Source organism: Ambystoma mexicanum, chromosome 1p (assembly GCF_040938575.1).
Source record: "Ambystoma mexicanum isolate Mex_15411 chromosome 1p, UKY_AmexF1_1, whole genome shotgun sequence".
In the NCBI taxonomy this organism is placed as follows: Eukaryota; Metazoa; Chordata; class Amphibia; order Caudata; family Ambystomatidae; genus Ambystoma; species Ambystoma mexicanum.
This window is the reverse complement of record NC_090921.1, coordinates 111,986,628-112,012,794: the sequence shown is the minus strand read 5'-3', so window position 1 is coordinate 112,012,794 and position 26,167 is coordinate 111,986,628. Positions and strand designations below refer to the sequence as shown.

At 49.3% G+C, this 26,167-nt stretch overlaps 1 protein-coding gene across 2 annotated transcripts in view; it reads right to left on the bottom strand.

Annotated features, from left to right (window-relative positions):
- CHRNB1 (cholinergic receptor nicotinic beta 1 subunit) overlaps positions 1–26,167 on the bottom strand; it is a 189,530-nt gene that overhangs the window by 21,007 nt on the left and 142,356 nt on the right. For both annotated transcript variants that reach the window (XM_069644480.1, XM_069644489.1), the window contains 2 exons: positions 4,463–4,686; positions 3,773–3,954 (listed from right to left, as the gene is read on the bottom strand). In XM_069644480.1, coding sequence (XP_069500581.1) covers positions 3,773–3,954; positions 4,463–4,686 — 406 coding nt within the window. The remainder of the gene's footprint in view (positions 1–3,772; positions 3,955–4,462; positions 4,687–26,167) is intronic.

Below are 26,167 nucleotides of genomic sequence, written 5' to 3'. Positions count from 1 at the left end.
AATTCATAGCCCCAACTAAGGCGTCAAATTCGTACAAGACGGGTCATTCGCTTTGAGCAGCTGGTAAGTCCAGGCAGCCGTAGTGCTGCAGTGCCCTCTATATGCAAAAAGTACGAATGCTGATTTAGTAGTAACAACAGGGACGCGACTGAGAGGCATAAAAAATGCAGTTTTCACAGATTCACAGTACTGCTTGGTGTCACCATGAAAACATTCCGGCAGTGTTAGGAAACCATTAACACCTCGATCGTTACGGCATAGGAGGAGGAAATGCCATCCAATCCTTTCTAAACACAGAGTAGGAGGGCGCCTCTTAAATGCCACTTTCATTGCAAACGATCGGTTTAGTTATTTCCAAGATGGAGCCTAGGAAGTCATCTGGCACCATTCTACATATACCGGCTCCCAGGTCAGTGCAGCACGTCGCTACCTGCTATACGCTCCTTTGACCTAGCTTGCTTCCTAAACAGTCTCTTAATGGCTGCAATCATGGGTCACTGCAGCGTGTGCAGGAAAACACAGTGGTAATGTAGGATGTTTACCCACATGGGTCGAATATAGGTACGGAAACCTGGGGTGATCCGAGTTCCCAGACCTATATCTGCTGCATGTGAATGATCACAAGAATATCTCGGAATTAGTTATGGCCTCAGATATGGATGTTTTCAGAGTCTGTTTTGGCAGATTTTACGCGTTTGTATAAATGGGCGTGTTGTTGATATTTTGAAGGTTTATAGTCTTTCCTTTTTGTCCTTTGAAAACACAGTCACCGACACCAGCTCGCAAGAGCACATCAATGAAGCTTCTACTTTTTCTACAATTGAAGTCTCCACAATAGTAGCAAAAATAAATTCTACACGTGGTACAAAGAACGACTACATAGCAATGCACCTTCTATGTGTAATATTAAGTCATGACCGGTAGACTATTAAAAAATGGTTTCTTATTTTCGAATAACAGGGCTGCCACTGACACAAGAACAAAATGGTGACTAGATTGTTGCATGAAAACACTAGTACTTGTTCCTGTTACCCACACACTTTTTCTCTTGAACTTTGACCACATGATGCAAATTGGTTTTCATTGTGAATTTGTCCTCATGTTTGTAACCCACTCTTTGTGTCTGCACATGTTGCTATAATGGACTAACAGACACGCCACTCCATTCCACCAAGGATGGGTGGAGAGGACATGGAAGCAACCACAAGGATGCATGATGCGCTTTGCAAAATGTGTACACAATAAAATATAGATCAACAATAAAGGTCCCACAAATGAGCCATCAACACTCAAGTAGAGGTTTGCAATTTGATGGCAATGCGCCCTTTTTGTCCAAAGCATCAGCTTGTCCTGTTCAGTAAATAAGTAAAGTAGATACCCCTCCCCCCCAAGTATCCTGAGGGCATCATTTTCAGTAAATACACATTGCGTGGCCATACTATTTTACAGCATGTGCTAAATGCATGGAGGCCACCAACACTTGTACTTGAATGCTGCTAGTCCCCAGCATGACATTCAAACACTCACAAAGTCAGTGTAATCGTGAAGAATACATTAAGGAGAAATCCACTTTACTTTTCATTTTGACTCTACACTTGTGAGAAATAAAATGCCATCTGCAAATTACGCTTCAGTTTAAATGAGGTGTCATGTTAAATGGAGGTGTAAAAGCAAGGCGTAATACTTCTTACGCCTACATTTAAACTGCCACCTCATTTTGCAACACTGACGTGACGTGGGAGGGGTACAGAGTATCTCCTCCATGCAGTCCTCCTGCATCGCATTGGGTGTGCCTCGTTGAATGATTGCCTTTGATTTTCATGCAGGCAGACAATGTATGGATTCTATGGCATGGCATGGAGGCGTCCTATTATGCATTATAATCTCTTAGCTCCATAACAGTAAGAAAACACATTTCATAAAAACTACCAAGACCACAATTCACTTCTGAATACCCATCAGTCGCCTCTCTACATTTCCCATGTGAAGCAGTCCTTCCTCTTTTCTTACTGCTCCACAATATATCTGATAAGTACTTCTGTGCTCACTGGTGAGTGGACAGCATGGGGGTTCTGTTGGTGGCTTGATTCCGGAATCTTTCAGCTGTGGCAGGGCCACAGGGAAGGCAGGGGACATGACCCTGAGCACCCCCATAGATCCAGAGTGTGTGAGAGCTGTGAGAGCAGCCTCTACGCCCCAGGAAGACACAGAGCTGGTGTCGCGGGAGAAGGCAGCGGGTGAGCGCTGCGGAGGACGGCATGGCAAACAGCTACACAATGGGACACAATCTACGCTACAACACCGGCAAGGCATCCCAAACCTGAGCACGGCTCCAGCAGACAGTCTCTGTTTAACTCCACAAAGGGGAACAACAACTAGCCCACCAGGAAAAATATTTTAGAAATAAAGGGCGGCCAAGGGAGAGGGAGGTCCTAATACAAAAAACTCCAGAAGGTTACAAAGGCCCAAGTCTGCACACTTCTGCGCTATAGCCCCTTACACGCGCGCCCTCACCACAACCCGGATTCGACCGACAAGTAGCATACTGCAGTAAGCATTTAAACATACATAATAACCATAAAATATGACCCTGAAGGTTCTTTTATCTGTTTATCGAACAGCAAGAAAAGAGGATGAGGACTGAAAGGGGAGGGGCATGAAAGAATGATAGGAGGAGTAGTTTGAAGCTTTTTTTCTTTTTCTTGCTACTGTTTGTAATAAAAAAAAAGGAAAGAGTCGTGCATAATACTCGCCTCCGTGACATTAATAGAATCACGACTGTTCATCGAATCCTAGGTCTAATCGCAATTCCCTCGCCACCGGGGGTGCATTAACATTCGTTCACCGAGGCATTGAATCCTGCATCTGCAACGCTGGCTACTGGTGCTAATATCGCAGTGGCCAGTCATGGATGAGTTGTGCTGTGGCATCGTGTTGGTAATAACAAGCTCACGTGGCTGGGTTTGAATCTTGGACCCTCCTGAGCCTTTCAGCAGCCTGCAAAACCTGTTGAGCTGCTTTTGGCGACAGGCAGTATTTACTTAAGTTATATGGCTCAAAGTACTCAGATGAAAGACAGCGCCAAAATCCAGTTTTGCAAAGAAAGAAAGGTTTTAATTGATCATGCCCTTATATGACACGTGTTTCGGCTATTTCCACTAGCCTTTTTCAAATTAGGGCCTTAAGATATCAATGACAAAAAAACACAAAATGTTACTTAAGTTTCCCTCCCTGCAGGCCTCAGAACTCTGACTCTTAAAGGATGAATTTTGCTTAGTACAGGTTGGGATCCCATGGGATATTTACGGCAAAGGGTACATAGAGCTTCTGACAACGGATAAATAAGGTGATTTGCCCCATGGAGTCCTTCCTGTGTATCTCCATGCTGCAAATATGTCCGGCAAGTCCTCATAGCTTGTTATGCTGTTGAACAGATTCTTTTCTGTTGTGTCTGTGTGACCCTTTCTTTGTCTTGTTTCTCTGATGCTGTAGAAGTCCTAACTTCCATAGGAAATCATTGAAGTCCTCGCAGTGACAGGTTTAAATGCATTTGTTCTCTGAGACCCCTTTCTATTTTTTTTCCTCCAAGAAAATGCTTGGGATTCTAACCTGCCTTGTTTGACCGTCATGCCTGCATTCCTAGAAAAATATATGTGGGGCTTAAGTTAATGGCTGAAGTAACATGTGTTACATGAACCACCTGTAACAATGGACTTGCATGCTCTTTTAGAATCCTTACATCCTGTGTCTAATTATTCATGTTTTCTCCCACCTGTTAAGTTTGGGAAAGAGGAAGTCGGTGCATGGCTTGCGAATGAAGTATTCATCGGTGGGCCGCGTGCCTTTGACGGCGTGCTCTCGTTGGCCCAGAGGTGGGGATGGTGCAGGCTTCAGTGGGGCCTCTGGCTTGGGCCTCTGCAGCATGAGGTAGTGGGGGAGCAGGTGGATAAAGATCTGTGGCAGAGGAAAGAAGAGAGGAAGAGGTGATACTTTATCAGTGATGAATGGTGCCAACCCAGAGGCCAATAGCAGCATACAAGGGGGTGTGCAATCGATGTGAGCTGGAATTGTACAGGTGTAATCCCATAATATCCAAAAGTGCTGAATAGATGGCACTGCGTTTGTGAGAGTGGGGGCATAAGACATTGGAAGGTGTGTGAGTGCGCTTATACAATAAGGATAGTAAGTAGCTGAGAAGTTGTGTATGTGCGCCTATGTGTGTGTGTAAGGTTCAACAGATTGTACTTGTTTTTAATATAATTAACTTATATGTGTCATATAACTAGACAGAAAGCAAACAAACACAAAAATGTGGTGGTCACTGGCAGATATGTTTTCTAATTAGACAGGCACCCTAGCAACAGAGTGAAAAGGAGTACACACACCCAACAACTACTGCACTGTTCAAATGACAAATACTGCACATCACAAGTCCTCTGTGATCGCAGGAAGATGTACATACCCGACGCACCCACTGCGGCATGGTGTGCGTGTTGGGGGAACGGTGGTGGAGGTTCAGCACCACCACACTCAGGATGACGGAGAAGGTGACGAGGATCATGGTGAACATCAAGTAGTTGACTATGATGGGCACGGCCAGGGAGGTCTCGGGCACCTTGTCTGCGAGCAGCAGCAGGAACACAGTCAGGGTCAGCAGGGCAAAGATAGACAGGGTCATCTTCTCACCTTGGGGGGGGGAGAAGGTGGCATCAAGAACTAGTTTCAAAATCATGTGGCTAGTATAGTGTTCCCACAACACTTATCAATATCCCTCTCTGTGTATGCCCATTTATTTAGCAACTGTTACAATGTACCTTTTGAGCAAATCAGAATAAGGTCCTAGTGACATTCTAAATTTAATTACAGTGACACATAATAGTCAATTAATGCATAGAAATGTATTTTATTACAAAATGATGTAAACAAAGACAGTTACATTCATACAAACGAATAATTCTCATTTAGACAAGGCTTGAGCAAAGAAAATATACAGAAATGGAGATAAAAAACACAAGAAAGACATAAATCTAAGAGCAAGGACCCAGAATGGAAAATAAGTCCAGGATGACGAATATGCTACTGTTGAGGGGGGTCTCAACCCCCAATACCCCAAGATGACAGATGCCACCCACGGAAACAGCCCCACAGACCATACCCGGATGACATCACCAAAGCAATCATGAAAAGGCGACATGGCTGAACACACCCGCAGATACATTACCCAGGTTCAAACAACACACATGAACTGCTTGCTGACACCAAAAAAGCGATTATCAGCTCAATGGAAGCCACAGCTGCATTGAAACTATTTGGGAAAGCTCGAAACACAGGGCTGAGGCCTGATACACTGACTTTTCTGAGAGATGCAAAACAGGCCTAGCAGCATGTCCAGCCCTGCCAAGGACACTGGTGAAGAGGGTTTGAGTAAACTGAAAAGATACAGCAAGGACAAAAAGGCTGAAATCCCTCATAAATGCCAGCAGAGATTATCATTTTTAGGGTCCCTGAACATGTGACCTGGAGCTGGGGAACAAATCCCATTCAGACAGATAAGGTTGTTCCCATCACATTGAAGACAGAAGATGAAATAAATACAACACAGCATAAAGATGAAGAATGGAGTGTCCTTGCTCAAGGTCTGGGAAGACAGGGGTTGAAACAATAGTGGGAAGCAGGCAGTGCTCTGAGCTCACCTTCCCCACCCATCCTTTTTGCTCACATGCTGGTACATTTCCTAAACTGACAAGGCTGGCACTGACCTGGAGGGTGGCGCCAGGTGGAGCTACCAGATCTAACCGGACCAATCAAATTATCTGTCCCCTATAGATTGTAATTATGCCTATACTGTTCACCCAATCCCATTTCGCCTAAGAGCAAAGGATGTATCTTTTGGTTGTGAGGTCACGGCAGCTCAAAAACCCACTGCCCGCTTGTAATGAGCTGAGAGTGCATTTGGAGCTGTAGAATCTGTGTGCGTATCCCTGCTTGGACTAAATAAGGCAGCAATTTGCCCCTGAGGGGTCACTTCTCCAGTCAATTCCAGCTGCCCGTTTTTTCAAGCGGATTACTTTGAGGTCAGAGGTAAACCCTGTGTTAAGGTGGGTGATAGGTTCGGCTTTCCGTTTCCTCATTGGAGCACTTTGTCAATGGCGTGCAGTAAAGAATGATTGTAGATGTCTACTATCTTGGATGGGTCTTTAGGAAGGTCTTGGTGATCGGCTGGCATAAGCGCAGCGCTAGTTTGGAGACTGGGGGAAGTTTCAGGGTGGCAGCGGGGAGAAAGGTAGAAGGGGGTACAGCTTTGTCTGGCAGCAAGATGGTGGGCATAGTTAACATGATGGAGCTTTTCAGTACAAGTACATTTCGAGGGACATACCGTTCGAAGATGCATGTCAGATGGGGGCCTTCCACGGCCTGAAAGGGACAGACAGGAGATGGTGACAAGTGCCTTGATCATGGGCCTTTGTAGGGGGAAAGGCATTGCCTGCCGGCTCCCTGGATCCTCCTCCATAACACCTGGAGGAAAGCCAATCCGGAGTGGCTGAACTCGGAACATGGTGCAGAGCAAGAGTCTGCATCCCAAGCGTCAGATGCAAGTCAGACATTTTGAAATGGCAGTTTGGAGTTTCAAAGCTAATCTAAGCTAACAATAATCAGCCTTGACAAAGACCTGTATGGATCGAAACACGTGTTGGCTGTAGTTGACATGTGTGAAAATAATAATACTTCAATAAAATACCAAATACTTTACACAGTATTGAATAATTAAATCAAGTTGTGTAATTAAAATATCTGTTTATGTAGAACTACACTATTATTAGGATACTCTCTAATAGTTATCGAGTGTGCTAGAGCTATAGAAAACATTTTTCTTTAACACTATCTCTATTTATCATCTTTGTTTCCAACTATTTTCTAATACCTTTCTTTGATCTCAACACCTCTCAATTTCTCTTCTTTGTTTTCTGCAGCTACTCATGTCTCATCCTTGTGTTCAACCATCTATACAGTGTCCCTTTCTCTGTTGCCTCATGGCTCCTTCCTGTTTATCCTCTCTGTTTCTTATACATTCTATGTAAATTCTCCTCGTTGCTTCTAATCCTCCTCTATTAATACCTTCCCTATTCCTATTCTACGTTTTGGATATTGAGTGGCACTGTAAGTGGTGCCTAGATGCCACAACTACCACCATAGGGAGTTTGAAATCCTCTATGGCTGCTTTGGGTTGGGAAGGAACAAGTTACTTACCTGTAACTGTTGTTCTCCAGCATGGGTCTGGCATGGATTCACATGCTCATGAATATTCCCCGTCGTCAGGCTGGGAATCCTCGGTAAAGAAAAAACCAGTATCAGTTTCGTTTCTGATCTGTCTTTCGTAGTAACAACCAATCACTGGTCTCTGCGTCATACTGACCACAGCCAATGACTGCCCTCTACCTAAGCACCGCCTCTGGCAGCCATCTTCAGATTTGGAAGCACGTGAAGTGGCAGTATGACCAAGTGAAGAGCCGCAGAGAGGTAGGCGGGAGGGTTCGCATGTGAATCCATGCCAGACCCATGCTGGAGAACAACAGTTACAGGTAAGTAACTTGTTCCTTCTCCAGCATGGGGTCTGGCATGGATTCACATGCTCATGAATAAAGAATACATAGCAGTACCCACATGCACAACCACGGGAGGTGGCAAAGGCTCAACATTAAGCATCACATCAAACTCAACATTAAGCAATCTTACCTCCTCACCAGGCTCACCTCAGGCGAACAGGTTGCGCAGCACTGCTTGGCCGACCCTGGACTCCTCCCTGGAATCCCGATCGACGCAGTAGAATTTCGTGAAGTTGTGCGTCGACCTCCACGTAGCAGCCCTGCAAATGTCCAGCAGGGGCACACCAGATAGGAACGCCGTGGTAGCTGCGATCGCTCTGGTGGAATGTGCTCTCGGACGGCCAGGCAGCGGTCGGTTTGCCAACCGGTGACAGTACATGATACAGCCGGAGAGCCACCTGGAAATGGAAGCCTTCGAGAGAGCCTTCCCCTGATTGACAGGTCCAAAGTTCACAAAGAGTTGTGACGTCTTCCGAAAACACCTAGTGCGATCCACGTAGAACTTCAGCGCTCTAGCCACATCCAGCGAGTGCAAAGTCCGCTCAGCCGGCGACGAAGGCGACGGGAAAAACACAGGCAACACCAAGGGTTCGTTGAGATGGAAGTCCGACGGCACCTTGGGCATGAAGGAGTGGTGCGTCCTGAGCACCACCCTCGTGTCGTGAAAAGTCAAGTACGGGGCCTTGCAGGAAAGGGCCTGGATCTCTCCCACCCGTCGTGCGGAGGTGATGGCCACAAGAAACGCTGTTTTCCACGACAGGAACTTCAACGGGGCCGAGTGCAGAGGCTCGAACGGAGGTCCCATGAGCTTGGTCAGCACCACGTTGAGCTCCCACGCCGGGGCCGGAGCCTTCACCGGCGGGAACGATCTGAACAGTCCCTTCATGAACTCTTTCACCAGACGATGAGACCACAAGGACGTCCGCCCCGTGGTTCTAGTGTATCGGGAGATCGCAGCAAGATGAATCTTGATGGACGCGTGTGCCAGTCCAGCTTTGGCCAGCGTCAACAGGTACGGCAGTACTTGGGGAGCCGTAATCCTTAGAGGGTTAATCTTCTGTGCGTGGCACCAGACAGAGAACCTCTTCCATTTGTGTCCGTAGCATTTAAGAGTCGATGACGCCCTGGCCTTTGCAAGAACCTCTCTGCAGTCGGCCGGTATGTCGTATCCTCCAAACTCTAGCGCTGCAGGAGCCAGGCCTGCAAGTTCAGCGACTTCGTGTCGTGGTGGAGGATGGCGCCTCCTTCCCTGGAGAGCAGATCCGCGTCCACTGGCAGCTTGATTGACGGGGACGCTGACAAGTCCAGAAGGTCCGGGAACCATATCTGCCTCGGCCACGCAGGTGCGACGAGGATCATCCTGCACCGTGACCTCTTGAGCTGGTTGATGAGCCGGATCAGTAGTGGCAATGGAGGGAACGCGTATAGGAACAGGCCCGCCCAGGGGAACGAGAAAGCATCGCCCATGCTCCTTGGCTGGGGAAACCTGCTGGCGAACCTCCGGCACTTGGAGTTCGTCGCCGTCGCGAACAGGTCGATCTGGGGTGTGCCCCACCGTCGGAAGAGGCGATCCACTAGATCCTGCTGTAGTTCCCACTCGTGGCACGAGCGCAGCTCCCTGCTGAGTGAGTCGGCGATGGTGTTTTTTATCCCTGCCAGATGAAACGGCACCAGAAACATCCTTTGGGCGACGGCCCAATGCCACAGGTCCTGCGCCTCCTTGGACAGTGCTGGGGACCTGGTTCCGCCCTGTTTCCTGATGTAAAACATGGTGGTGGTGTTGTCGGTGAAGATCCTCACCACCTTGCCCTTGAGGGATGGAAGGAAGGACCTGAGGGCCCAGAACACTGCACGGAGCTCCAGGACGTTGATATGGAGGGACTTCTCCGTCGGGAGCCAAAGGCCTCTCGCGTGCAGATTTTAGGTGTGCGCTCCCCACCCTTCCAGGGAGGCATCCGTGGTCACTGTCTCCTGGTGGTCTGGGGTCTGGAAGTCCATGCCCGCCGTCAGATGCGCGCGGGTGCCCCACCACCAGACCGCTCGGCGGAAACTCTCGTCGAGTGTGATCCTCTCCTCGAAGCCGCCCGTCGTTTGGATCCAGCGCGCGTCCAGGAACTCCTGCAACGGGCGCATCCGGAGCCTGCACATGGGAATGAGGTAGATGCAAGAAGACATCATTCCGAGGAGGGACTTGATGGACCTCACCTTGGCCGCGTCGGAAACCAACATCCGCTGTACCTTGCCCAGGATGGACCTGGTCCTTTCCTCCGACGGGGAGGCCAGAAGGGACACTGTGTCGAGCTTCGCTCCCAGAAACAGTGCGTTTTGCGCGGGTACCAGGTGGGACTTGGCGTAGTTCACGGAGAATCCCAGGTCCGTGAGAAGTTGGACGGTCCTTGCCGTGTGCTCCACGGCGAGCTCCCTCGTCTTGGCTCGGATGAGCCAGTCGTCCAGGTAGGGGTAGACGTGGATCCCCTCGCGGCGCAGATGCGCCGCCACCGGTGCAAGGCACTTGGTGAATACCCTGGGTGCCGACCGTAGTCCGAAGGGGAGGGCTTTGAACTGGTAGTGACGCCCTTGGACCACAAACCTGAGGAATTTTCGGTGCCCCTTTAGGATGGGAATATGGAAGTAGGCATCCTCCAAATCCAACGACGACAGGAAGTCTCCTTCCTCCAGCTGACCCAGGACGTGCTGGAGGGTGACCATCCGGAACTTCTGCGCCTGGATGAACTTGTTCAGACGTCGCAGGTCTAGGATGGGGCGCCATCCTCCCGTCTTCTTCTTCACGAGGAAGTATCTCGAGTAAACTCCGGAGCCCCGAAGCCTCTTTGGGACGAGTTTGATGGCGCCCTTCCTGAGCATCGCCTTTACCTCCAGGAGAAGCTGAGGGACGTGAAGCTCTTTCCTGGCCACGGGGGGGACGCGCGGGCACCTTCTTTGAAACTCGCGTGGCCCCGGGCTAAGGCGTCCAGCACCCAACGGTCGGTGGAGATGGACTCCCACACGCTGACGAAGCTCGCCAGCCGGCCTCCCACCGGGGTGCTTCGGTGGGGGCCCGACCCCACGGCCGGTTCAATCCTGTTTCGACGAGGCTTTGCCGCCTTGACCTCCTTGGCGACGATGGCGGGGTCCGCCAGACTTGCCTCGTCCTCTGTAGGCCTCCTGAGACGACGAGCGGGCCGCTTGACGGTAGGTGGAGAAACCGCCGCCGGAACCTTTGGAGGCGCCCTTGCCTCCGCTGCTCCGAAAGGGCGTCCGTCGTTGCTGCAGAACCCCAAGGGCCCGGGCCGTCTCAGTGTCCGCTTTAATGGCCTGAAGGGAATCGTCCACTGTTTTCCCAAACAGGTTGTTCCCATCGAACGGCATGTCCAGGACTCTGGTCTGTACATCTTGACGGAAGTCCGTAGCCTTGAGCCATCCACGCCGCCTAAGGCACACGCCGTTGCCCAACTGGCGAAACCCAGTGTCGGCGATGTCCGTCGCAATAGTGATGGCGTTGTCCGACGCCACCTCACCTTCCTGTAGGATCTCCAGGGCATCCGCCCTCTTGTCATCCGGTAGGAAGTCCAGCAGGGGAGCCAGTTTGTACCATAGCTCCCTGTCGTAGCGGGCCACGATAGCCAAGGCGTTGGCCGCTTTAATCGTCGTCGCTGCAGACGAGATGACCCTGCGTCCCATAGCGTCCAATTTCTTTCCCTTGCCGTCCGGTGGGGAAGTCGATGTGGAGGCCGCACCCCCCCCCGCTTTCTTCCTGGCCGCCGCGGAGACGACGGAGTCCGGGGTAGGCTGCGCCCGGAGGCACAGGGGGGCCGCGTCCGGGACCCGGTACTTCTTCTCGTACCGGTCTCTTCTAGCTGGCGTCGTGGAAGGGTTCTTGAGGTGGGCGAGGCCCTCATCCCAAATGTCGTCCAGTAGAGGCACCGCGAGGACCGTCTTCCTCTTGGCCTCGCGCCGTTGATAAAGGAATCCTTCCTTTTTCTTCTCCTCGGGGCAGAGTTGGAAAAGCTCGGATGCCCTGGCGATCATGGAGTGGAACGATCCAATCTCGTCGGGCGGAGAAGCCCTGGTGGGAGGTGACGACGGTAGATCCTCGTCGTCTACCTCGTCGTCCGTACCCGTCGCTGCCGTGTCAGTCCCCGTATCATCCCCTCGGGTGGACGGGGAGGAGGGCTGGACGGGGCGCGACAGCTGAAAAGGAGGTGGAGGGTGAATCCTTCTTTTCTTGGGCGGGGGAACACCAGAAGGTCCCGGTTCAGGATCCCCCGGCGGGGGTTCCTCCGTCGGCAACGGTAGTCTCGTCCTTATCTCTGAGCATAAGGACTGTATAGCCAACAAAATGGCCGCTAAGTTTTCTTGCGGCGCTGGCAGAGGGGAATCCGACGGGCGATCAGGGGCCCCGTCGGCACCCTCGACGATGTCGTCGTCACCTGCGTCGGGATCCATCCCGACGGGCCGGTCTTCTTCCACGCCAAGGCCGTGGCTTAAGACCTCGATCAGCTCTTCCTCCGAGGTTGAAGCCGAATCTACGACGACGCCCTGCCCCCCCTTTTTCTTCCCCGCCGGGGATTTCACGGGGGTCCTATCGATGGGCACAAAAGAGGACTCCCTCCGAGGTGGCAGGGAGACTCTGAGCCCCGAGGTCGCCACCACTGGTGTAGCCTCCACAGGCTGAGCCAGGGCCGCCGCGACAGTTTCGATAGAGGGCTTGGCCGGATGGATTAAGGCCTTCACCACCTTAGGTGCGCTCACCGCCTTATCCTTGAGGGGGGGGACACTGCCTCGCTCCCCCTCCGATGGGGCCTTCGAGCTCGACCGGGGCCTCTCCAGGAGCTTCGCCGGGTGCTCGCCCTTCCTCTTACCCGACCCAGAGCGTTGGCTCGTGGTTGAAGGTGCCGGGGAGGGTGCGCCCTGCCTGGCGCCCGTAGAGCCCGACCGTTCGGCGCTCCCGGTGCCAGCGAACTCGCGGTGCTTGGCCTTGTGTTGGACCCCCGTCGCTGGGGCGTCCTCAAAGGTCTTAGAAGACCGCTCGGATTTCTTCCTCTTCTTCTCGCCTGACGGGCTCTTCCCTTCCAGCCAGTTGGCGAGACGTTGATGGCGGTCCTTCATGGTCCGCTCCGACATATTGCCGCAAAACGCACAGTGCTTCTCCACGTGCGTCTAGTCCTCATGTAAGCAGTAGAGACAAAAGGAGTGTTCGTCCTCCTTAAAGACATTCTGCAGCTGGCATCCAGGGCAGACCCTGAACAGCTTTCCGGGCGTCGAGCTTCCCTTCTCCTGGGCCATGTCCGGGCCTGAGAAGCTTCTGGAGTCCTCCAAAAGCGTAGCTCGACAAAATCTTCACCCTTGAGGGGCGCAGACGAATCCGACACGGGTCCCCGTTGATCGGATGGAGAGTCGGTGGAGCTTGAGGCTCTTCTGACCGAAAAAACAAAGTTTTTGAGAAAAAACGTGAAAAAATAGCACTAACGCTCGAGAGCAATAGCACGAGGATCCCAACACATGAACGTGCGGTAAAAATCTGAAGATGGCTGCCAGAGGCGGTGCTTAGGTAGAGGGCAGTCATTGGCTGTGGTCAGTATGACGCAGAGACCAGTGATTGGTTGTTACTACGAAAGACAGATCAGAAACGAAACTGATACTGGTTTTTTCTTTACCGAGGATTCCCAGCCTGACGACGGGGAATATTCATGAGCATGTGAATCCATGCCAGACCCCATGCTGGAGAATCCCAGTATAAGGCCTAGTTTGTCTTGTGTTAATAGGAGGGGTATTAGTGGCATTGGATGCAGTGGGATAACTTGGGCTAATACATTGTAGTCTGTATTTATTAGAGATAGAGCTCAATAGTAGGAGAATTTGTGCAGCGGTCTTACGCTTTCTCTCAAGGTTTCCTAGAAGTAACGGTTACTTATCGAAGAGGTCAAGGGAACTTCCTACCTTGCAACCCTCTTCTTTTTCACAGTCTTTCTCCTCTCATTAAACTGCCATCTTGGAACAGCTGTTTCCTTGTGTTCTTTGCCTCCCTCAGATTGTGCTCTCGTGCTCTGCCTTTTATCCGTGTGGGGAAGTATAATGAAAGTCAGGTGCGAGTGATTGTCGGTAATTGCCTCACCTTGCCTGACCACTGTATTGGGACACGTCAGGTATACAGCTCGGGTGTTAGTCTGTTTTTCCTTAGTTTGGGCTGTCAGTGAGAAAGTGTTTGTGTTGTAAAAGGGGGGGGGTAGAGTGCCTAAATATCCTACCGGGTAGGATAGGGTAAATGAGTTAGCGGGAAGGGGATACCGCGTCTCACCATCCGGTGTCTCACTCCCTCTCCCCCGAAGAACCCTCATCCATGTGATCCTCCCGCACTGGTCCACCGCCAGGAACTGGATCCAAAAGCGATGGCTGTGTCTTGGCCACCTGGATGATAGATCCCCTGGGACTAGTGGGTGAGACACCTTCTGCTTTCTTAGATGCCCTTCCCCTTTGCGATGTAGCCGCATCTGTTTTCACAGGGAAACTGAGAAAGGAAATCGACGTTCCCCTGGTCTTTACCTTTTCAGTGCAGTGAAAAAGTAGGGTTCCAGGTCTAGGAACTATCGCATGACTCAAGGGTCAGATTCCTTTCGTTGGCTTATCCATACTAATAGAGAGTGATCTGCAATGAGAGTGAACTTTCTTCCTAGGAGGTAGTATATTAAATGGGTGACGGCACATTTGATGGCAAGGGCCTCTAACTCTAACACAGAGTCGTTTTTTCACGTGGGAAGAGTTTTCAGCTAGTGAATAGGATAGGGTGTTGTAATCCATCACAAACTGGTGACAAAACGGCTCCTAAACCTGTAAGAGAGGCGTCTGTTTGTAATTCAAACTCCTGAAAAATCGACTACCTTTAGATTGGGTTCTGCCGCAGGTTTTGTTTTAAGCTGTTGTAACACACCTCATCCTCGTCAGTCCAATGCATCTTCTGTGCTTTAGCGTTCTTTAATTTATCTGTCAACCTAGCGGTTCTGTGCAAGAAATTAGTCTTTCTATAAATTACTATGTTGTCAATATAAGTCCAACAGAAATCGTATTAGGGCTGTAATATCCTGCCCATAAGCCATTGGAAAGTGGTGGGGGCCCCATGTAAGCCAAAAGGGAGGACTTTGAACCGGAATAGTCCCCGGTGCATCGTCTGTCTTTTCATTATCGGGTCCATGTACTGGGGCCTGCCATTACCCCTGGGTTAAGTCAAGGGTTGATAGGAAGGTGGCATTTCTGAACTTATCAATCAATTCGTCGATGAACGGCATGGGATAGGCATCGAAATCGGAGATGACGTTGACCTGTCGGAAGTCTATGCAAAACCTCCAGTAATGATCAGGTTTTGTGGGTTCCATATTTTTGTGGCGATATTAAGTTATGGAACCTGCGGTGGACACCCCCGGAAACCCTATCATATTTTTAATGGAGCTGGGGATACCCCCGCAACCCCTGTCCCAATAACGCCATAAATTATCCCCACTAATAATCATCTATGGCCGTACCCCACAACGATATATATGGCGATATTATTGGTGGGGATAATATTACCCGATACTGTTTTGTGACCAATACTATAGGGGAGTATCATGGGCTTGGAGAAGGTTCGATAACATTTGCCCTTAGCATTTTGTTCACTTCCTTAACCACTATCTATCTACGGGCTTCCAGGAGTCTATATGGTTTCAAATGGTCCACTTTTCCCTTTGGAGTGCTGATATAATAAGTGCCTTGCACTCTCCCTGGTTTCTGACAGAAAAGCGCCAGGAGCAGGAGCTCCTTTCTTGCGGCGCACTGGTGGAGCTGTGCCCTGACTCATCAGGATCGAATACTCTAACCAAGAGGTGAGCCTGTGCCCCGACTACCTCTCCTCACCATCCGGATCCCGAGCTGCATCCTCTATGCTGAGCGCCCACTGGCTATTATCAGTTGCTGTTTAAGAACCAAATGGTAGCGTCTGATTGCACAGCCGTGTGTTTTTTCCTTGAAATCCACCCGATGCACATGAGGTCCCACCAATCCAAGATGGCCGACCTCTAGGTGCCTCTGGTCCTTGGATACCTCACTCCACCCGATTGACTGGCCATCAGCCTATCATTGCCCTTGACCCAGAGGCAGGCGCAAGCCGGCGTCCACACAAAGGCTCCTGTCACAAGCTTAGCAGAGCGCAGGGCCAGTCTCTATGCCCACCGCCCATCCGTGTGACATTGGTACCAGAACTCCAGCCATTCACCCAATATCCCGGTAAGGATGTAACTCTTCCCCTCATCGAATTCCAAGGATTATACAGCCACTACCTTTTCCAAACACCCCCAGGTCGCACACCTTCATACCCCGCCACTGTTCATTATGGCATGCCCTTGCTTCTAAATGTAACTAAATGCATATCGCGCTACCACAGTATGTATGCTGCAACATATACTGTCTGCTCATGCAAATCATGCACTGCCTGCCTGAATGTTGATTCTCTGCATAGCCAATTGCCGCTGTTTAAAATCAGTTGTTAGCATGAAATCTTTGTTTCCAAAAAAAAACATTCTCTGCCGCTACAACATAGACGCATCGACGCATTTCAAATTGTTATTTATTATACAAATGAAAGCTATGCTACTCTGAGCCCCTATCTCCAATCTGCGGCCAAATTCTAGTATCAGCCTAAGTGTGATCACCTCCTCACCCTGCTCACTTAACATCGCCATTGTGCCATTCCATTGAACACCATATACACTCTGCTCCACGCCACAATCACAATGGCACAACACTGAGCCAATTGACTAAACAGCCCCTGCTCGCACATGTGAAATTAGCCTCACAACAGCCCCTGCGCAATAATCAAACCAGCCTATCAACAGCCCTCGAACACCCCCAGCCCAACAGCAACTCCCCGCTCCCTTCCAACTACAGTCACTGCCTACCCCTACCCCCACCTGCAAAGCAGAACACCTGCTAGAATGCAACACCACAACCCCCAAATCATTGGCACAAATATGCCCCAGGCGAACAAACTCTCAAAAAATAGGACCAAGGAACCACATAAACGAGGCACGCCCACTCAATATCCATCTCTTCTCTCGATATTGAATTACCTCCTCCTACTCTACATTACCATTACTCTCCAAACTATGCATACCTGTTTGTTAAACAATTCCACTACACCAGAACACTCAGCAGCCTCGCCCCCAAAGAACTCAGCCTGCACAAATGGTACCTTTATCTACCATAAGAATGGTCTGGCACGACTCCTCTGCCATAAACACCACCCATTGCCTTGTTCAACACTATTCCTCCCTAACACCCCCGCTTTCTCAACCACACCAACCCATCCTAATACCCAAACACTACCACTATCTGTAGTTCACGCCTAATACGCCTATCCTCCAGAACCACACGCAATCTAACTACAACCAGACCCCCCCTAGTTCCCACAAGAAATGTCAGACTATCAGCACACCCCCACTAAGTATAATCAAAGAGAACTCTGTAACCAAAGCCCAGCTACCCGACTCCACAAATGAGATGCAGCGAATCCTCCCAAATACCACAGATACCCACCTCCAGACTCACTCAACCACAACCTTGAGACCTTCCAATCCCAGTGTAATACTATCAGGAGCCCTACTCAATGTAAGATCCCTTGGAGCCCACGCAACCGACATACATGACTTTATATTAGAATATAAACTTGACCTCCCAGTCCTCACCGAAACCTGGCTGCACACCGCATCAGGCCCACAGATTGCACTAGCCGTCCCAGCCAACTACACCCTCCTCAGAACCGATCGCACAGATGCTATTGGGGGAGGAGTAGCCATCATCTACAAAACCACACTGCAGTTTAGGGAATGCACAATGGAATCACATGTGGGTTGCGCAACCCTTGCTCTAAAACTAACCACCAGCTCGAAGACAACAATTAACTCCCTAATTGTTTACAGATCGCCAAGTGCCACCAATAACCAGGACATAGACCTACCCCTACTAATCCCACCCATGCCCAAACCAACACAAAGTACGTACTCCTAGAAGACTATAACCTAGGTTTCATTGACCCACAATATAGGAAAGCAACAGCCTGCCACAAAGCATTCTGTGAAATGCAATTCACTCAAATAGTTGACGCCCCCACCCACTCCAAAGGAAGAATCCTTGATTGGATGCTTACCTTGAATACCACAGTCACCATAGCAGACATCCTTAAGATGCAATGGACTGACCACTATCTAATCCACTTTAGCATACACCTCAATTCAGAACTAGTAACTAAAATGCCTAGCTCACTAATGCTCGTAAACTCACTCCCGAAAACCTAAACCCGTTACTTAACAAATTACTGAACTCCAAACCCTCAAATGACATTAATACCAAAAACATCTCAGACCACTACCACCAATGCCTAAAAACTGCAATAGATGAAAAAGCCCCACTCAAATCCAAAATACCCAAACCCAAACACAGCTCCCCATGGTTTAACAATGAACTCATTGAATATAGAATCGAAAAAAGAGCCATAGAACACCTAATCAGGAAAAACCACTCTGCAGAACTCAAAACCAAACTGCAAAATCTCTCCAAAACCTACAAACACAAAGTACTCTCCTACAAAGCCAATTCACTTAACAATCGGATTGCCAATGCAGCTTCAAATACTAAACAATTATTTACTATTATCAAAGAACTTGAATCCCCCATCCAACCCATTAGCCCCATTACCATTAGCAAAGCATGGTGTAACACCATACAGGATGCTCTTACCGCCAAAGTGAACACTCTCCAAAGCAAAATAGCTGCACAAAAAGAACTCCTTATGTCCGCCAATACTCCCTCACATCCCCCTTTCACCAGCACAAGAACGGACATAATGGAATTTCACTTCCAACAAGTTACAAATGATCAAGTCCTTAAAACCACAGCGTCCCTTAAGCCATCCAATTGTAAAGGAGATAACGTCCCGGCCAAAGTAGTTAAAGACTGTGCCAACATCCTATCCCCCACCATCACCAACTTTGTGAATGAATCATTTAAATCCAGTGAAATACCAGCATCCATCAAGGCTGCATGGGTTACTCCCCTACTTAAAAAACCCACTCTAGACCCCACCAACCCGACGAACTTTAGGCCCATAACAACAGTACCATTCCTTCTTAAAATCATTGATAAAATAGCCTACTCCCAAGTGCAAACCCATCTAGAACAAAACCACTTGCTAGGTGACAGACAATCCGGATTCCAGCCCAGCCACAGTACGAAGACAACCCTTCTAGATTTAAAAAAACAGATGGATTCCATCAGGGTTTCGGGCAAACTAGGCATCTTATTACTGTTGGACCTCTCCGTGGCATTCGACTTAGTGTACCATGACAAACTATGCCTCACCCTAGCCACCAACTTCCACTTCTCTAAGGAAGCCATCAACTGGATAAAATCTTTCCTATCAGACCATACTTCAAGAGTGGCCCTAGAAGTAGAAGCAGCCGATCCCATCCCCGTTCCTCTGGGAGTACCACAAGGTTCCTGCCTATCCCCAACACTATACAATGCATACACAAAGCTACGCTTTGCAGCACTAGATGCCATGGGAGTAATCTACACACTTATCCCCATCTCAGGCAACCTTGAACAAGACACAGCTCATATAAACAAAATGTATTCCCTTATCCAAAACTGGACGGCGAATAACAGACTCTGCCTCAACAGAGAAAAAACTGAGATCCTCATAGAAGGCTCCCCAGCCAAACTCTGCAAACTCCCTCCCGACTACACCTCCATCCTAATAGATGGCACGGCCATCACCATTTCACATTAAGTCAAAATCCTAGGAGTCCACCTTGACTCCAACCTCACTATGAAAAACCACATTAACGCCCAAGCCTTTTCCACGGCCTACACAGCTAAGTTAAGCTAATAACGCTCAGTAGACCTCTCCTCTCCATTGAAAATTGCTTGTCACTAGCCAGATGTCACGCACTCCACTCCCTCTGGGGGTCCCATTCCTCATCCCCGTGCCCCGAACACCCCTCGCCCTCTTGCCCGGTTCCGGGACTCACAGGTTGTCTCTTCGCCCCAGTTGCCACGGCGCCGACTGCCACAAAGCTTGGGTCGGCATGCTCTTTGCACGTGGAGATGTCTACCTCCCTGGCGTCTTCCGTGGCGGCTGCTAGACCGACTTCTTCCGCGTCACATGACCGCCGCCTTTCGCTCACGTGTTTCTGGACTACACTCTTGTGATGCGCTCACGGGTCATGTGACTGGGAGGAATTAGCAGCGCCAGTATTTAAACGGCTCTGTTGCGGGGCTTCGGTGCTTCACAGCCGTTTCTTCAGATTCCTGTACGGCGCTACATACCTTTTGTTTCACACCTTTTGGATCTTGACCTCGGATTTGTTTCACGGACTGGCAACGGATAACCCTTGGCTTTGGTACTTGCTTTTGGATCATTATTACGACCACAGACTACTTCACGGACTCCTTCTACGTTCCTCCCTTCTTGTGCGGATTCTGGCATCAGGTGGGCCTGGCACTTGCAACCTTGCTGGGATACTTACATTCTGGAAGAACAACTTTGCTGGGTCTCGGAACCTTCCCATAGGTTAAACCGTCACTCCACAGACACCTTTTGGTAAGACCGTTGATTGGTTGTTGATACTGTTTTGGCTTGACACTTAACCGGTGTTTCCTTTACGTTCCACGAGTACCGCAGTTCCGGAAAGAACATCTCCCACCTGTGGCCTCAAAGGCGGCACAGTGACTTTGATTCTCTCTGTGCGGCACTTGTGGACAGAGGACTCTTCGGCTACACGACAGTCAAGACACAACAGACTGTGAAGCCATCCTGTAGTGTAGCTATGGAGGGAGCTGCGGATGACCCCTTGACCACTATGGTTCAGGCCATAACCGTGTTACGTGCGGACATGGCCGCAGCTAATACAGCCATTCACCAACGCTTGGATACCATCCAGAGTGCTAGACATCCTCTACCCTCAGATGCTGAGTTTGGGGATAGCTGTCATGATCTCTGCTTCCAAAAGGTCAGGGTTTTCCCAACTCCCTTGGAAGCAGATCCATAACCCAGGTTCCGAGTGCCAACCAGTCCCAATTGGGACCTTTTGGACCCAGTCCTGGCGCCAGTGGCACCAGGCTCATAAATATGCCCAGTCCCAGCGCTGGAAGCGCCAGGCTCATAATGCTTGGGTGGACTTACCTGCAGCAGACCATGCTGCTTACTTGCCTGCCAGTTGAGCCTCTGATCCTCTTCTGTTTGGAACTACTTTTCTTGTTGGGTGGGGCAGGAGCCACTCCCTAGGTTCAGAACACTGGAACTCTTCTGGAAAGCAGGAACTCTTTTCTTACCTAGGCGTGGCTGTGGAAGGAGACACCTAAGCACTACAGGAGGCTATTTAAACCACACCCGATGGATGAATCTTGCTTTGCGTTATTCTGCATCCTCTGCAGCAGAACGCTCATCGTGTCTTCTGCATCTGATCCTGGGCCTAAGGAAAAAGGCTTACCATCTTGAATCCAGTCTTCAGCAACACCTATAAAGACAAGAAAGAACAGGTTAGCATTACGGTCTTCAGTGACAGCGCTTCACTTACCTGGTCCATCGGCTGTCACCAACGCCTCGCACTGCATTCCGGCATCTGAAAGACAAAAGCTTACCAACTCTTCGCACGCTCCGGAGGCCTTCGGCGCTGCATCCCGCATCTGAAAGACAAAACAAGGTGCGTTTAAAGACATTGGGGAACTTTAATACTCACGTGCCATTACTCCTTTCCACATCTAACCCAGTGGGTATTCCGGCACCCTGCAGCCGCTCCGAACTTGTACCTGCAAAATAAAAAGACAGTTAGAGCGCATCGTGAAGCAGGCAACAAGCGCTTACTTACATGCTTCCAGGCGCTTCTATTCATCACACGGGCTCCATCTTCAACTCACTTCAGCCCGTCATCCGCCATCGCCGGAACCCTGCAAAACAAGAGACATCATTACTAAAGACTTTTAAAGACATTAGAATTACTCGAAACTTACCGTTCGTGCAGTAAACGACGGACAGCAGTCCTCTGAAGTCAAGAGGCCTGCTCCCCTTATCCAGTGAAGAAACTGGTGACAGCACCCTGCCCCGAGGCAGATGGAGAGCACGGCGTTCACTTACCTAAGGTGAGAGCGTTAACCTTTGGGGTTCTACAGGAGAAGAGAAAGGGAAGAAGAGAGAGACATTCAATAACCCAGTTCATTAATCCCATATTTTCTATCTGCAGACATTTTACCCTTCGAGTCAGACATACAGTGCACAGAGGTCCAGCCCAAAGAGCCAGCCGTGTGTTACACATCACCTTTGAAGATACGGTATACGCCCAGTCAAGACCGGCGCCTCTACGGGAATCAGGTGAGCGTTACAGAACGCAAAGCCTACCGCAAAACTCCCGTCCAGGCGCTATGGAGACCTCGGATACCGACCAGCTAGCCCAGTTGCTTGGGGAACTAAGGGCAGAAGTGCATGCAGCCCGTCAGGAAACGAACGCTCTAAGAAGGGAACTGATTATTTCCAAGGAGCGAACAGATGATCTCGCTAGACAATTGCTACAGTCACAAGCCGGACAGACCCCGTTACCCGCATCTGGGGGAAATCTTCCTTCTACATCCTCTATGAATCCAGTGCAGATCAACCTACCTGGGAATGTACCTCTGGCTCCGCCCGAACGATTTTCTGGTGACCCAAAGAGGTTTGCAGTATTTATCAATCAGTGCCGGTTGCATTTCTTATGCCGGCCAGCAGCCTTTCCAACTGATCAAGCTAAAGTAGCTTTCGTGCTTTCGTACCTTAGTGGCAATGCGGCAGACTGGTCGATCCCTCTAGTAAATCAAGATGATCCGGTCCTCCATGATTTTCAAGCTTTTCAGCTCAGTATGGAAAAACTGTTCGCAAGACATTCACAGGGGCAGGCCTTGGACAATGAGCTTCTTTCGTTGCGACAAGGTAATCAAGACCTTTTGGCTTATATTGCGTCTTTCAACAGACTGATAGTGGAAACTCAATGGCCTGAGGACAAAAGGATTACGCTGTTTTATAGAGGTCTACGTGGAGAGCTCAAAGATGTGTTAGCCCAAGTAGTGAATCCCCCACAAGATTGTTCGGACTATATAGACTTAGTCGTTCAAATAGATCACAGACTGCAGAACAGGAAGGCCGATCGTTCCAAGTTTGATGCTCGAGTATTTTCCAAACCGCCAACTCCTTCCAAAGGAATAGACTCCGGGGAACCCATGCAAATAGGGGGCCTGAAAGGTCCTCTAACACAAAAGGAGCGGGAAAGGAGAAAACAGTTGCAATTATGCCTATATTGCGGAAACTCAGGGCACTTTCTTCGAGACTGTCCGGTGAAACCTGCCAAGAAGGCAGTAGGAGCTGCAGTTACCAAAGTTACAAACTCTGAGCAGGGAAACAACCTCGCCCGACAAGAATAGAGGTCCTCTTGCCGAGCGTGAAAACCAGTTCCGTGACCTCGCATTTCGTGATACCTATGGTCCTCATTAGCCCTGATAATCCGGATCGATTACATGCAATTGAAGCTTACGTCGACAGCGGTGCCATCGGCAATTATGTGGATCATGAAATGGTTTTGAGGATGAATCTAACTCTTTGTCCCAAGGCTGTAAAGGACGTCATTACTACGGTGGATGGAACGGAGATAGCCTCCGGACCAGTAACGCATACCACTCAAGAAGTGACGCTAGTAAGTCAAGATGGACACCATGAGAAGATCGTGTTCGATGTGATCAAGGCTCCTCAGTTTCAGATTATTCTAGGAATACCTTGGTTAGAGAAACACAATCCTCTGATCGATTGGCGAGCAAGAACGGTCCAGTTTCCAGAATGTGTCTCTACTTGTCACCCTCCACCTGGTGTTGCACTGGCAGCAATTTCTTCAGAGACTCCCCAGTTACCTCCCGAATACCTAGAATACCAAGATGTTTTCCGGAAGGATCAGGCTAACTCTCTACCTCCTCATAGGTCTTATGACTGCCAGATAGACCTGATACCTGGATCTACTCCTCCTTGTAGTAGAATTTATGCCCTCACCGAGCCTGAGAACCTTCACCTGCGACAATACCTGGATCAATACCTGGCAAATGGGTTTATTCGTCCTTCCAAGTCCCCTGCTTCTTCAGCTTTGTTCTTCGTCCCAAAAAAGGAAGGAGACCTTAGAACTTGTATAGATTATCGCTCCCTGAATAGATATCCGTTACCAGAACCAGATCACCGTCAAGAATAGATATCCGTTACCTTTGATCCCTGAACTCCTGGACCAAGTCAGAAAAGCATGCATATATACAAAGCTGGATCTTAGAGGAGCCTACCACTTGGTACGAGTAAAAGAGGGCGATGAATGGAAGACGGCCTTCCGCACCAAATATGGGCTATTTGAATATCAGGTCATGCCCTTCGGACTTTGCAATGCCCCGGCCGCCTTTCAATATTTTATGAACGATGTCCTCAGAGAGCTCATAGATGTGTGTGTTGTTGTTTACATTGACGACATCCTCGTTTATTCTTCATCGGAATCTGAACATCGGAAACACGTGAAAATGGTCCTCGAAAGATTGCGTCAACACAAACTTTTCGCTAAGTTGGAAAAATGTGTTTTCAACGTGACTGAAGTTGAATTCTTGGGATTCATATTATCACCTAGTGGAGTGCGTATGGATTCAAAGAAGGTTGATGCAGTTCTCAAATGGCCATCACCATCCTCCGTAAAAGGTGTGCAAAGCATGTTAGGCTTCGCTAACTTTTACCGCAGGTTTATCCCCGAATTTTCTCGAATAGTCCAGCCCATCACTGCCTTGTTAAAGAAAAACAAACGTTTTGAATGGTCTACCGAGGCGGAACAAGCTTTCCAGGATTTGAAGACTAAATTTATCTCTGCACCAATCTTAAAACACCCTCGCCCCGAACTCCCCTACATCGTGGAAACTGATGCTTCAAGCCTTGCCATGGGGGCAGTTCTATCACAAAAGGACCCGGTAACCAATCAGTTGCATCCCGTGGCATTTTGGTCCCGCAAATTCTCGCCTCCTGAAATCAATTACACGATTACTGACAAGGAACTTCTGGCTATCAAGTCTGCCTTTAAGGCTTGGCGGCATTATCTGCTGGGGGCCCGACACACCGTTACTGTGATTACGGATCACCGAAACCTGCAATATTTGAAAACCGCAAAAGCCCAATCCTCTAGACAACTCCGTTGGGCATTATTCTTTGCCGAGTTTGACTTCATAATTACCTATCGACCTGGTACAAAAAACGGTAAAGCTGATGCCCTTTCTCGGATGGGAGTGGAAGAACACTTGATCAACCCTAAACCTGTACCAATCATTCCCGAACAAAGAATTCTGGGTGTAATCGCCACACAATCCATAGAGGAAGTTAAGGATCAAGCCAGGCAACTTGTAACTCCAGCAGACATACAGAATTGGCCTCTGCAGGGAAAGGACTTTGCAGTAAAGGACAACTTATTGTATTTCCAAGAACGATTATACCTGCCCAGCACAGATTTACAGAAAAAAGTAATCTCTTGTTATCACGATTCTTTAATGGAAGGACATCCCGGTATGGCCAAGACCTCAGAAAAGATCAAGCGCTACTTCTGGTGGCCGTCTTGGAAAAAAGATATCAGAGACTTTATAATGTCCTGTGGAGTATGCGCCCAAAACAAGAGTCAAAAGGAAAGACCAGCAGGCCTCTTACGCCCTATTGACATCCCACCTCGCCCTTGGCATACGCTTTCTATGGACTTCATCACCGATCTACCTCCATGCTCCGGATACAATACGATTCTAGTAATCGTGGACTTATTCTTCAAGATGGCGCATTTCATTCCGCTCAAAGGCTTGCCAACAGCAGCAACTCTGGCCCGAGAATTTCTCGAAAACATCGTCCGACTGCACGGTTTTCCTTCGGTTCTAATTTCGGATCGAGGTAGTCAATTTATTTCTCATTTTTGGCGAAGTTGCTGTCGGTCGGCTCAAATTGATGTGAGACTATCGACCAGTCACCACCCTCAGACCGACGGACAAACCGAGAGGACCAATCAAACTCTGGAACAGTATTTACGCTGCATGCTGCAACAAACTGAAAAAACTTGGAAAGACATCCTTTGGATAGCCGAATATGCCTACAATAACTCTGTCCATTCGGGAACTGGGAAAACCCCGTTTTTTCTTTTATACGGCAGTCACCCTCGAACTTTGGAGTTGGATCCCCTCCAAGATCTTGAAACACCAGCAGTAGACTACCTGCATTCTACAATCACCCAAGCCTTTAAGGAAGCTGTTTCTCACCTTCAAAGGGCTAAAGAACAATACAAGAAAGGAGCAGATAAACATCGGAAGGAAGCCCCTCAATATCAAGTAGGGGATCAAGTCTGGTTATCCACTAAATATCTACCTCTAAAAGGGCCACGCACATTCAACCCAAGATACCTTGGTCCCTATTCCATCACTACCATAGTAAACCCAGTAGCGGTCAAGTTGGACTTGCCCCCGCACATGAAGAT